This window comes from Enhydra lutris, unplaced genomic scaffold, assembly GCF_002288905.1.
Source record: "Enhydra lutris kenyoni isolate GAN:26980312 unplaced genomic scaffold, ASM228890v2 scaffoldscaffold71, whole genome shotgun sequence".
NCBI lineage: Eukaryota > Metazoa > Chordata > Mammalia > Carnivora > Mustelidae > Enhydra > Enhydra lutris.
Window position 1 is genome coordinate 6656760 of NW_019154155.1, and position 14354 is coordinate 6671113.

Sequence of the window (14354 nt, forward strand, 5' to 3'; positions counted from 1 at the left end):
ATAATAATACTGACATGAAGAAGCAGAAGAAGTTCAAGTTCATTGCTTCTTTCTTCTGCCTGCTCAAATCTGCCTTTGAATTCCTCTAGTGAATTTTTCATTTCAGGTATTGTACTTTTTAGCTCCAGAATTTCTTTTTGGTTTCTTTTTAACTCTTCTGTCTCTTTACTGATATTTCCATTTCATCCATTCATCATTTTCTTGACTTTCTCCTCATCTTCCTCTAGTTCTCTGAGCACCTTTTAGATCACTGTGTTAAAGTCTTTGCCTAATATATCTGCCACTTTGTCTTTTTCAGGGACAGTTTCCGTTGTTTCATTTTTGGGGGGGGGTCATACTTTCCTGTTTTTTTTTTTTTTGTATGCCTTGTGATTTTTTTCCCTTGAACACTGAGTGTCTGAATCTAATAAATGTGGTAAATCTGGATATGAGATTCTCTCTCTTCCCCAGTGTTTGTTGTATTTTTGTTATTCTTTTTCCTTTCTTAATTGTTGCAGGCTGTCTCTGTGGTAAGGATCAGCCTAAAGTATAAACTTAATGTCCTCTTACGTCTTTTCTGAGCCTTTCCTTGGGTATGGGCAATAATTTTTTAATTATCCCCATATAGGAGTTATTTTGGAATGTCCTAGTCTTCAATGGCTGACTCCCAAAAGGGGAAGAGTAAAAAATGAGCAGGGAGAGTAAAGGTGCAGCTCCTTAGATCCCCTGGAATTTGCTTTAGCCAAAACAGGAGGGACTTGTGACAACAGGGGAGGTGCACCAAAGGCTGCCTACCTCTTTATCTGCCAGCTGGGACACAGTCATTTCCCCAGCCCTGCCACTACCCATCTGTTCTGTGGAGGCTACAATTTCTCTTCTCTCTAGTGTGACCTACATGACTAGAGAAGTGAACTCAGAAAAAGAGTAAAAACAGGATTTTCAAAAGTTATTATCCCTCTCTCCTTTCTTTAAAGACAACTGTAAGATAAAACAAAACAAAAATTCTGAATGAAGGATTTGAGGAAACATTTATGGTTTTGTCTGGTTGTTGCTGTGTTGTTATTTATCATCTCAGATCATGATTTTTTTTTTTCAGATCATGATTTTTGAACAAAGTAAGCAAAGGATATCTAATGTGTTTTTATATTCTTAATTGACACAGTAACTTCAAAGTGGATCAAAGGAAATAAATGTTGCATATATTACATTTTCCCAAAATTCTTCTCAAAAATTTTCCTTAGATTTTAAATTTCTTAATTTTGGCAATTTTATTCTGCTAATTCTGCCAGATACCTAAGGGTTTTATTAGCACTGTTTTGTTCCTTTGGTTTTGAAAATGCCTTTCAGTTTCTATGGGAATCACATTTTCCAATTCTATTTCTGGTCACAAAGGATAACACGTTACCAACTTTAAGAATTATTAGTGGTGAATTTAGATGATCAGATAGGACTTTTCTCACTACTTTCATGATGAACTATTAATTACTTAGAGTAAGTGACTTTAGTTTCTTGCATGACAGCTTATTTGTCTATGAATGAAGTAAAATCACAGTTACTCCCCTTTGGTATTTTACAGCTACATTTATGTATGGTGACTCAGTCATATGACAGCTTTTTTATAAATGTGCAAATATTTTCCATTTTGAGGGCGACAACAGTTTCTGCAAATTCAAGCAATAAGTGTGCTATTTGAAGCAAAGGGCTCCCTCAAAATCATACAAATATGAAAACACAATATTAATTGATTTGGTAATTAACATTTACCTGTGCCGCACTGGTATCTGGTTGCTCCTCCTGCCAGCTCATGTATGGTAGAAAATCAACATCTTCTTTGGCAATAAGTTCCCAAATATTTGGAATATTAGGAGAAGGTAACTCCTTTCCATCCTATATTGAATTAAAATTAGGTAAAAACAAAACAGACATTATCAAATTAAATGATTACTATTCATTCTAAAGCCTGGTGAATCCTTAGTTTGAAAATGTATGGTGTCAGATTAGATTGTTCTGGGCCACAAGGGAGGGAGAAAGAGTCTAAAAAGAAAATTATGCTCAGTTGAGTGGCTTTCCTCTTTATTGAGCTGGGTGTGGGAGCTGTGGTAAGTGCCTTCTGTGGTCTTTTCCTCTTTTCCTCTTAAACTTACGAAAAAGAAAAGGCCTCGCAGAGGATGAGGGAAGCTCAAGCCCTTTGTTTTTTGAGGGTCTTGTGTTAATAAAGATGAGAAATGCCCAAATGTAGTAAAATTATAGTGTATCTCATAAATACACATATAACTAAGTAATAACTTATAACATCAAAAACATAACATATGTGACTCATTTAGAGAGATTATAATGAGCCCTTCATGAATGTGAGGCTCTGGTTTCATGGTCCTCCCTGCCTCTCCCCTCCCTGCTCTTCATAAGCCATGAATGTGGATATTGTCAGTAACAGTCAGAGCAAGAGTAATTTTCTTAATAAGTAAATACAAATGAAATAACCACGAATTAACAATACATACCCTCTTCTCAACTGCAACAAAGCTTGTAAACTGCGTTATGAGACAGTTTTCTTTACTGAGTTTAATAATCAGAGATTTTAAGATTTGCTTCTTCATCTAAAACAGAATCAAATGAAGTTATGTCTTATTTTTCACTGTTTAGCTATGTATGACCAATAAAACAAGTATTAAATAACCAACAAATGTATTTTTCTACAAAATAAACCATTTTATAATTAGTATTTCAAATTAAATTGAGTCAATGGCCCTGTCTAAATGTCTAGAGTAGATGACTTAACATTCTCTGAAAAATAGGATCAAGTGACTGGTTAAGTCATAGAAAAATAATTCATATTTATATAGTTCTTTATGATTACAAAAAACTCTCACTCTCAAGTGTGGGGGGTTTCTGCATTTTTTTACAGTCTCTTCCTCCCATTTTAAAGATGGGGAATCCAAGGTGTGGAGATGTGGAGTGACTTTTTCAAGACTATTTGGTGGAAGGGCTGGTCAGTTGCCCACACAGATAAAAAGGCCTTCAGGAGGGTACCTGGGTACCTCAATTGGTTAAGATTCTTGGCTTCAGCCCAGGTCATGGATCCAGGGTCCTGGGATTGAGTCCCACATCAGGCTCCCTGCTTGGCATGGTGTCTGCTTCTCCCTCTACCCTTACCCCTGTTCGTGATCTCTCTCTCTCTCTTCCTCAAATAAATAAATAAAATCTAAAAAATAAAACCAAACCCAAAAAGGTCTTAAGTAAAACAGAACACAAGGCTGCTAATCTAAGGGCAGCAAGGGAGTACAGTGAAAACACAAGGCCATCTATTACCTGCCATGACTGCACTAACAGCCAGGGGAGGCCCTCTGGTTCCTTCTTTTTGGAAGGGCATTGAGCACCACTTCTCCTAAGCTCATTTAAGTTCACAGCTACCAAGGGACCAGGTCATCAGGTGGGCTGGCTGAGTGGGACCCCCTCCTGGGGCCTCATCAGGTCAGTGAAGAAGGCACAGGGTGGGCTTTGGCTCCACTGTGTGTCTTTAGGCTGGTCACCTACCTGTCTTGCACCTGGGCTGCTTCATCACTAAGATGAGAATACCAACGCCTACAGTATATGAGATCTTAGGTGATATTTATGAAAGGAGCTCAGCAAACATTCTCTGAGCCCTCCTCTGGCCTCCTCCTGATGAGGAAAATGACCAGAGAATTCCTAGGAAACCAATGACATCCATTCTTTCATTAATTCATTCAACAAACATTTACTGAGTGCCCTGCACCCAAGGTGCAGAAAATACAGATACAATGATGAGTGCCCCCATACCACATGTCTCTCCATTCAGCTATCCTCACTTTACAGTTCCATGGATAGATCAATTTAAGAAGGATGGAGAACAATGAAAAGAGCAAACCTCATGGTTCGTTTCATTTTCGTGGAGAATGCCGTCTTCATAATCTCGGATCAGAGCTCTTGCTGTCAGTTTGTGGATCATCTGTGTTTAAGCAGCAAAGGGGAAAAAAAGATTCAGACGGCTTCTCATTAAAGTCTTAACTTAGAAAACCACTTTTAAAATTGAGGTATAATAGTACATACAATAAAATTCACCCCTTTTAAGTGTACAGTTTGATGAGTTGTAACAAATGTATATAGTTGTGTGACTACCACTGAAATAAAGATACAGAATAGTTCCTTCAATTTCAAAAGTGAAGGGCACTCCTCATGGTCCTTGATGTCACCTCAAGACCCTGACACCCACTCATATGTTTTCTATGCCTACAGTTTTGTCTTTTCTATAAAAGGGCATTTTGCTAATTCAATTTATTTCTAAAATTTTAAACTGTTCTTCTACTGTAGGAAGAAGTCCGCTTAGTGCTGTGATGCCTAACTCTGAATGTGACCTCCACCCTGAAGGGCAGGGGTGGCAAAATGTGCCCTGGGAAGTGCAAGGTGAAGGACTGCCCCCTTCCTTTCCAATAACTAAGAAACACAGCTGACTTTAATAGCAATGTCTACTTACAATGATAATTCCAACTCTTGTAATTTTGTTATCAATAAGGCCATAATTCACAGAGTAAGTACAACTATAAAAACTTCAATTTTATGGAAAGTGATCTCTTTCCAGGTAAAACCTTTTTAATTATTAATTCCCCCCTTAGATTCAATTTTTTAAAACAATAGGGAGATTCCCTTAAGTTCTATACATATATCACAGGCAAACAATAAGTTATAATAATTGATTCAGGGCCAAGAAGTAAGCTATATTTTATTTAAAAAAAAAAGACAAAATATCTGCAATGTCTTGGAAGTAGTTTACCTGGCTAGGCAAATAAACACTCCTATGAATAAAGCTACATATATATAGTATATATAGGTTAGGCATTTTCCAGGTCTGACTCTAATAGATTAGGTACTAATGCAAATACTACAAACTTTCTGGTGATAATTCATTTGCTTTTAATCTGAAAGTAGAAAAAGCAAACATTCTCAATATATGTTTATTCTCAGTCCAGTACTGTTACACTTCATATTTTAAAAATAACACAGGTTGATCTGTGGTGCTTAATTTTTATCATGTCATGAACAACTTCGAGAACCTCCTTTAAAAGTGTTCCTGTATAAAATACCAAATTTAATTGCAGTTAGTCATATCCACTGATGTCCATATGGATACACCTAGACTCAAGAACCCTAGAAAAAGAACTGTTGCATCAGAAACTGAAGGAAAGCATCCTCATTTGTACAGACAACGGTTCCCCACATCATACTGTGCACGGAAGGGTCAAAATAGAAAAACAAGAACAACAAAGGTATGAAAATATAAATTTATTACAACTTTCAAAGAGTGAGTTCATAGTTAAAGTTTTTAATCTTACAGTTCCAGTTGTCTTCTGAAGTTCACTAGTTGATACTATTGTAGAAAATTCTTTCTCTTGAATCAATGCACATAGAGCTGCCTGAAATGGGGGAGGAGGGTGGAATCCCTTATTAATTTTTCATTCTGTAGAGTCTTAGTTTCACCATGATTTTCTTTTTCCTTTTAATGGAAATTAAAAGGTTCCCCAGTATCCCTAGTTAACTACCCATTCGGTTTCCAGAAGGAGAAATTTGCCAGCATGTTATGATACAAGGAGGGGGTTGGAAGAAAGGAAAAAGAAAATTGTTGGCAACATACATTGCTCTTCCCATAGTAGAGTGAGCTGTGTGCTTCCTTACCTGTGTACAATGAGGAATAAATCCATAGACAAGGAGTCGCTCGTTGTGGAACAAGGACTGCACCTGGGCTGGAGCCTGCAGAGGCTCAGGCGCATCTGTACTTAGCTGCTGCCATTTGATGGAGACAGAGTGACAACTTGGAGAATGTAACCTAGCCATTTGGTCTTCTATCTATTTATAAGAGATGAATTATTTCTCTTTCAATGTTACATCCAGAAAATAGTTACTTAACACTTAAAATAATTTTATATTCTCTCTTTCAGGATTTGTACTACTTTGGTTTTGTTTTTCTCCTTCCTGCTCAGGGTACATTTTCAAAAAGATTTTCAATAGAATTCTTAATAATAGCATTAGCACATAATTTAAATATGTAAGACATTCCCAAATTATTCCATTAGTTAATTACTAATATACAACTCTGGCAAGGAGTAGTTGCTAGTTATAAAAATTAATCCTACAAAGGACTTGAATAGACATTTCTCCAAAGAAAATATGGCCATTGAACACATGAAAAGATAGTGAATATTACTAGTCATTAGGAAAATGCAACTCCAAACCCCAATGGGATACAATGTCACAACCCAGGATGGTTATTCTAAAACCAAAACCAAAACCAGAAAACAACAAGTGCTATCAATTATGTAGAAAAATTGGAACCCTAGTACATTGCTCAGGGGAATGTAAAATGGTGCAGCCACTGTGAGCAACAGTATAACAATTTCTAAAAAACAAAACACAGAATTACCATATGGTCCAGAAATTTAACTTCTGTTATATACCTAAAATAACTGAAATCAGACCTGAACACTTGCTTATATGGCAATACTCAAAGCAGCATAATTCACAACCACTAAAAGGTAGAAACAACCCAAATATCTATCAACAAACAAATGGATAAACAAAATGTGGTATGTGAACACAATGAAATATTATTCAGCCTTTAAAGAGAAAGAAAATTCTGACACATGCCACAACATGGATAGATCTTAAAAACATTATACCAAATGAAACAAGACAGGCACAAAAGGACACAGATTATATGATTCTGCTTTCATGAAGTATCTAAAGTAGTCAAATTCATAGAGACAGAAGTAGAATGGTAGTTACCAGGGACTGGGGGAGAGTGGAATGGGGAGTGGTTTAATGAGTAGAGTTTCTGTTTGGGATGATGAAAAGTTCTGGAGATGGATGGTGGTGACGGCTGTACAACATTGTGAATGTGCCTTTATATATTATTATTTTTAAAGATTTTATTCATTTACTTGAGACAGGGAGAGAGAGTGGGAGAGAGAGCACAAGTAGGAGGTAGGAGCAGAGGGAGAGAGAAAAGCAGACTCCCTGCCAAGCAAGGAGCCCAATGCAGGGCTCGATCCCAGGACCCTGGGATCCCAGCCAAAGGCAGACACCAAACTGACTGAGCCACCCAGGCACCCCTAGTGTACCTTAATGTCACTGAATGCCACTTATGAATGGTTAAAATGGTGAAGTTTATGTATATTTTGCCAAAATAGCATATTAACTCTAGCAAAACATGTATAATACTTAAGTCACTTTTGATAAAAACACCTCCATGACACTTTATAAAGAAGAAATCAAGCTATTAGCTAGGAGAATGAGCCAAATAAGGAGAATGCGTTCCTGCTAGGTGTCAGACAGACATTAACTAAGTAATTGCTTTCAGTAACTTTGTCATTTTCCTAAGTCCCCTTTCCACGAATGAAAACACAGAAGTTACTGTCACTAGATTTGCAAGACGATAATATTTCCATATGTTTAAGCATAAAACTAGAAATAAGATGTTTGAAAAACGTACCTGTTTTTTCCAACTATGTTTGGATTTTGAGTTAAAATACTCAAATACTCCAGCACCGTACTGGGACAAAGTCCTTAAGATATGGCGATTTGCTGTAGAACTGATCACATGTTACATGTTTTAATTTTCATGAAATTTTAGACACATTTTGAATTTCACGTAGTTAACAATGTTGACATAGCTCGAAACTCAGTAGAAGAGATATTGCATGCAGAAGAATTAGTCTCTGTAGTTGAGGTTAAAGAGATAAAACTCAGGATGGACAGTAGGAACATCTGAAGGTTTGGGTAACTTAAGCTCCCACATATCAGAGAACTTATTTCTTTTTCACAATAGAAAAGAAAAAAAAGAGCAGAAATTCTTGACTCCTGGTTTACCAAAGAAGGGAGTAGATGATTCCGAAAAACCTTCAAAAAGTTATCGGAATACTGACAAAAACATCAACCTCCTTTCAATAAGTGTCAGTTACCTAAATTTGATCTCAAAGGCCAAGAACTGGAAGCGTTAATAAAATCTACATCTTAAAATATGACGTGTATTTAGATAGCAAAAGGGATAAAGAAGTCTCTTTCTAGCAAAGATAAGCTTTGCTACTTCAATGGCAGCGTCCTATTGAATTTCTCTCAATAATAATTCTAAAACTATTAGCCTTAGGGAGGTTCCTCCTGAAATAGTAAAGACACAATTAGTTTTCAGGAAAAGAGCTTAAGAAAATTATTTCTGAAATATTTCTTAGCCTATTGATTGGATTTGTCTTTAGTCTTCAAAATTGGTGGTGATTACAACACCAATTAGATAATTCCCCTAAGCTGTAGTTTATTTGTATTTTATCGAATTCATCGGCTACTGAGGCTTTTTGGAATCTTTTTTTGCTCCTGCTGTGTGGAGCTCAGAGGACAGTTTGTGACAACATGCAGGATGAAGAATCTCTACTGGACAACTCACCTATTGCTAGAGTTTGTGAATACAAATGAGCATGTATAAAATGAGGCAGAAACATTTACAAAGATCCTAAAACCTGACAGAAAATCAGTAAAAATTCCAGCTCCCTCAGGCTGGGTTGTGTCAAAGCACACGTCATTTCCCAAAAAGGTTCATGCCCATTTTCCCCATCACAGCAGCCCCTCCTTATTTCCTTCCTGGCACTTAGGAAAACCCATCTCCTCTTTCAGCTTATTGGATTACTTGCTGCCTATCTCCCTAAACACAGCACTGTGGTCCAGCACCAAGGAATGTCTGTCTCATGACTAGCTCTCAGCAAAGAAGGAATCAACAGGGTCCAGTATCTTCTGCAATGAGCTCTGAGACATAACCCTGGCATAGCCTCTGATACCTGGTCAGGGGAGAAAGGGGGGTGTTGCTGTGTCCGGGAAGATAGAACAGGGCACTGACTCAGGCAGGGAGGGGGACATGTCCCTGCAGCAGGGTAGGGCCAGCCACCCCATGTCCACAAGTTAATCAGGTAAAGCCTATTTAGGAGCAATTCCTGGGGAGTCCACTGTGGGGTGGATAAGTTTCCTGGTTGGTCTGTCATCCTCAGATTAGAGAAAAAGACTAGGAGCTGTGACTGAGGAGGGGCAGAAAGAGGGAAAGAACCCTCTGGGCAGGCAGGTCTGGCTTGGGTACAGCAGGGAGGGCCCTCAAGGGGTGTGGAGGGTCCTAGCTCCTGTAGTTCATAGCTGAGGCCTGAGGAGGACTCCATCCTAGGACAGCACAGTGGCCCCAGGAAACACCAACAGCCACCACTCCCACCTCTGCCCCTATCCCCATGTTGAGGGGTGGTCCTACTCCATGCACTGCCTCAGAATAGGGAGGCCTGGTTATCACTTGCCAGACTGGTGACTATGTGGGGGAAAGTCCAGGGAGATGAGGGTGCAGGCATGCTCTTTGCAAACATTAGTCTGGCCCCTTCTGTTTGGTGCTTTCCTTATGTTTACACCATATGCCTTGGTTCAATCCAAAAAAAGCTAACTATAACTGGGGAGGGGGTTCATTCCAACAATCATGGGGGCCTAGCCTCCCAAGAGAAAGATCCTTTTTCCATCACAGGGTTAGTAAATGCAGATGTGCCCAGCCACCAGAAAGGTGTGAAGGAGCAAAGAGTCTGGTTGGTGGCTTGCCGAAAGCAGTGGCCCTCAGCCCTGGTCAGGAACTGCCAGGGGATTGTGTGCGCCTGGCATTGCCAGGTCTTCAGGCTTCTCAGGATAGGTTGGAAATCTGGATTTTTATACAAAACAAAATAAAACAAAACAAAACTAACATTGACTTGGTGCTTGCCAGGTGTTCTTAAGTACTTTTTTTCCCCCCAAGCAATGCCGGCGTGTGGGTCTTCCTTACACTACATTTTTCTCACCCCACTGTAGGGCTGGGACTTAACTACTTTTTATATGTGAGCTCATTAAATTCTCAGAGCAAACCTATTAAACCTATGACATTTTCATTATCATCTTCATTTTACAGATAAGAAGTTAAACAACTTGCCCAGAGCTCTGCAACTCTATGCTAAACTGCTTCCATATACTATTAGCAACTTCAAAACTTCTAAAGATCACTTGCAGGCCAACAGAGAAAACCTACCCACAGGCTGCCTTTTCCCCCCACAGTACTCACTGTGTGACTAGATCTCCTGCACTTACCCGATACCGCAGGAGAACAGCCTCGTGTGCTGGACATTTCTTTTCACAAGCTGCAATGTCAGACTCTCATTCTGGAGGTGTCCATCCGATATAAGGAGAATGCTCCGTAAGCCTTGAGAAGGGTACAATAGATTTAAATATTGGAGTGTTTTCCAGAAGTCCGTATTTCCCATGGTAGGTGTAGCAGACTGGAGGAAATGAAGTGAAAGGTTATTCATTCCACCATTAACTATAATCATTTACTGAGGCATGTCTCAAAGATGGTTTGGAGATATCATCACTGAAAATATATTTTTTTAAATTATACATTTGTGGAACAACTATGCTTATATCCTGTTAATTTATTTCATATCACACAGTAACTACAATATTATTGGTTGACTTCTTTGATTTTTTTTATGGTTTTCCTGGGTTTGCTGGCCTGGACTAAGGTGGCAACTAGTCATTCTCAGCTTGTGTCATTTTAAGAAAAAGAAAAAAAAAGGAATAGAGGAAAACATTCTAACACCATTAATGCTGGTTATATTTAGGTGGTAGAACTGTGGGTGATTTTTTTCTTTCTACCTTTCTTAATTTCTAATTTTTTAAATGAGTCCATCTCATTAATATTATATTAATATTATAGTAATGTTCATATTATATATTAATATGTAATATTAATTATATATTAATCACCATACAATATTATATTATTATTACTGTAATAATAACAAAAGAGCCCCACTGACATACAAAAACTGAAGGACCAAGGGTGTTCTATTATTGGTCTTGGAGGGAATAAGTCCAGATAGTACCATTAAAACTTGATAGGAAAAGACCCAAGAGATGAAGGACAGTTCTTTTACTTACCATAATGAACTCTGTTGGCATATTATTGCTTGTGATGGACTTAGGATATGAAAATAATTCCTTGTAACCTGTGTGATAAGATTGGCATTGAGGTACAGCTATTCAATACTCACTTTATTGACCACTAACAATCATGTTTGACAGTTTAACATATAAAAAAAAACTTCACCACAGTATTCCTTCAAATAATTAACTGTAGTGCGTTGAAACTATGCACTTTACTGTGTAAAATGTTCTCAGTAAAATCACATGTGTAGACCTCTGTTCTGTAGAACATGGCTCATGCAAAGAAAGATGTGGGGCGTCCCAACAGCACAGGCCGCCTGGCCGCCAGAGGGACACATTCTCCTTGCAGGCCCTTGGTACCCCAGCCTTACTTGATCTCTGCCCCCAGCAGTAACAGGTGCTAGCTCCTTCATAAAAGGGCTCAGTCTTCTGCTGAATGGCACAGAAGAATCAATAGGACATGACTATCCCCTCACTCCACTCTGTGTTTCTTCTCTCATTTCTAAAATACCTTCTTCTGTGGCTAAGATGTCTTCAGGCCCAAACCTGGAGGATGGTGTTACTTTTCCTCTAAAAGCGCTGATCTGATGCTTCCTGAAAGAAAGCTAGATTTTTCTGCTACTGTGATGACTTTAAGTGTTCTGTCCATATCCTTGGGACCCTCATACATGTCAAACCAAGGGTCTTGCATTTGGTTCAGCTGGTGGTAACCTAGTAATATTCATACAGTGCTTGCTCTCTAACAGAAATTGTTTTAAATCCTTTACATGCATCAGCTCAGTCCTTACAACAACACTATTAAGCAGGAACTATTACTCTTATATTACAGATGAGGAAAGGTTCAAGTAATTTGCCCAAGGTGACATCTAGAGCTAGTAAGTGTTAGAACTGGAATCTGAATCTAGGGACCTAGCTTGAGTGTTCTGGTTCTTGAACTCCATGCTATGCTACCTCTTACTCCACAGATGAGGTCAGGTACCAATAGCCAACAGCTCTGCTCATGTCAATATTCAGGAGGAAGCACACTTTGATGGGGGGCCAAAGAACACTCACCTGTGCCAAACTTGACAATGTTTATCTTTTGCTTCTTACCCATCAAGGACAGTGCATATAAGGCAATTTGCTTGGCATGCAATAATGTTGCACCTTCCATGGAATTGGAGCAATCAAGACAAATAATCACTTCACTGTTTTCAGCTAGGTCAGGGACTGTGATACTGAGATCTGGTTGAAAAACAAGCATGCAGGCCTAAAAAAAAAGAAAAAAGGTGCTGGGTTTATGTTTATCATAACTTAAACTGGTCTGGCTTGTTTATATTGGTATAGGCATGCCTCCAAGATACTGCCAGTTCAGTTCCAGACCACCAGAGTAAAACAAATATCATAAAAAAAAAGTGAGTTAAATAATTTTGGATTCCCAAAACACATAAAAGTTACGTTTAGGAGGAGTCAAGATGGCAGAGAAGTAGCAGGCTGAGATGACATCAGGTAGCTGGAGATCAGATATATAGCTTATCAAACCACTGTAAACACCTACAAATCTAAAAGGAGATAGAAGAGAAGAAGAGCAACAATTCTATAAACAGAAAATCGACCACTTTCTGAAAGGTAGGACCAGCGGAGAAGTGAATCCAAAGCAATGGGAAGATAGACCGCGTGGGGAGGGGACGGCTCCCAGCTAGCAGCGGAACAACGGAGCACAAAATCAGGACTTTTAAAAGTCTGCTCCACTGAGGGACATCACTTGGGAGGCTAAATCGGGGTGAAGCCCATGCGGGGTCAGCGTGGCCCCAGGTCCCGCAGGGTCACAGAAGGACTGGGGGTGTCTGAGTGTAGCAGAGCTCGCAGCTTTAGAGCGGGGAAGCACTTACAGCAACGAAGCTGAGGAGTGAGCTCTCAACTCGGGGTTACCTTGAACCATAATCCGTGGCACAGGCTCTGTGAGTGAGGTCCCCACAAGATCCGGGGAGACATCCCCTGGGGGAGCTCAGGGATCTGCGGGGTTCAGAGACTCCAGGTGGAGCTGTGTGCCAGAGACAAGAGACTCTTGGTCACAGGCTGGCTGAGCTCGAAGCACAGCCGGAGGCCAGGGAGATGGGAGTGAGTGAGCGCTTTTCTCTGAGGGTGCACTGAGGAGTGGGGCCCTGAGCTCTCGGCTCCTCTGGGCCAGAGATTGGGAGGCCATCATTTTCATTCCCATCCTCCAGAACTCTACGGAAAGCGTTCAGGGAACAAAAGCTCCCAAAAGCAAACCTGAGCGGATTACTTAGCCTGGCCCCTGGTAAGGGCGGTGCAATTCTGCCTCCGGCAAAGACACTTGAGAATCACTACAACAGGCCCCTTCCCCAGAAGATCAACAAGAAATCCAGCCAAGACCAAGTTCACTTACCAAGGAGAACAGTGGAATTCCAGAGGAGGAGAAAGCAAAGAGAAAGCAAAGCATGGAATTCATGGCTTTCTCCCACTGATTCTTTAGTCTTGCAGTTAATTATTTTTTTTAATTTTATATTTTTTCTTCTAAATTTTTTTTAATTTTATATTTTTTCTTCTGCAAAATCTTTTCTTAACATTTGCCCTTTCCTCTTTTAATGTTTTTTAACTAGTTTATCTTAACAATACCTTTCATTAAAAAAAATAATAATAATCTTTTTTGAACCTTCATTATTATACTCATATTTTATCCTTCATTGTATCTAACTTTATTTTTGTATACACATAGGGTTTTTTCTTCTAAAAAATTTGGGGTACAACTTCTTTTAATAGTTCAAAATATACCCTAAATCTAGCTCCAGGCTTGTTCTAGTCTCCAGCCCGAGCGAATTCTCTCCACTTTCTTTTTCTTTAGTCTCCCAACCAACTTAGTTTAATCAACTCCATTTTTAGAAATTTAAAAATATATATATATTTTTCATCTTTAAGGCATATTCCATCCCTTCATTGTGTTTACCCTTATATGTTTTTCATTCTTTAAAATTTTAGGGTGTCAGGATGGCTGAGTGGTCTAAGGCACCAGACTCAAGGTGCTCACATTCTTTAAAATTTTGGGAGGTAGTTTCTTCTAAGAGACCAAAATACTCCCAAAATTAAGTGAGTGACCCTGTTCTAGTCACCATTCTAATATATATATATAATATTATATATAATATATGTCATATAAAATATACATAATATATAATTAATATACACATAATATATAATTAATATATTAATATATCTTATATATCGATATAATTAATATGTGTAATTAATATATAATTATGTACATGTAATATATTTTTTATATTATATATCTATAATATATATATTTTTCTTTTTTATATTTTTTCATTATTTGTTTTCTTTTTCTAATTTTTCTTTTTCTGAACTTCTTTTTATCCCCTTTC

At 38.5% G+C, this 14354-nt stretch overlaps 1 protein-coding gene across 3 annotated transcripts in view; it reads right to left on the reverse strand.

Moving 5' to 3' along the window:
• Positions 1-14354, reverse strand: part of LOC111159938 (poly(ADP-ribose) polymerase family member 4) — a 136536-nt gene that overhangs the window by 36797 nt on the left and 85385 nt on the right. For all 3 annotated transcript variants that reach the window (XM_022522627.1, XM_022522629.1, XM_022522628.1), the window contains 9 exons: positions 12025-12220; positions 10966-11033; positions 10117-10304; positions 7481-7580; positions 5668-5838; positions 5328-5408; positions 3866-3946; positions 2481-2576; positions 1744-1866 (listed from right to left, as the gene is read on the reverse strand). In XM_022522627.1, coding sequence (XP_022378335.1) covers positions 1744-1866; positions 2481-2576; positions 3866-3946; positions 5328-5408; positions 5668-5838; positions 7481-7580; positions 10117-10304; positions 10966-11033; positions 12025-12220 — 1104 coding nt within the window. The remainder of the gene's footprint in view (positions 1-1743; positions 1867-2480; positions 2577-3865; positions 3947-5327; positions 5409-5667; positions 5839-7480; positions 7581-10116; positions 10305-10965; positions 11034-12024; positions 12221-14354) is intronic.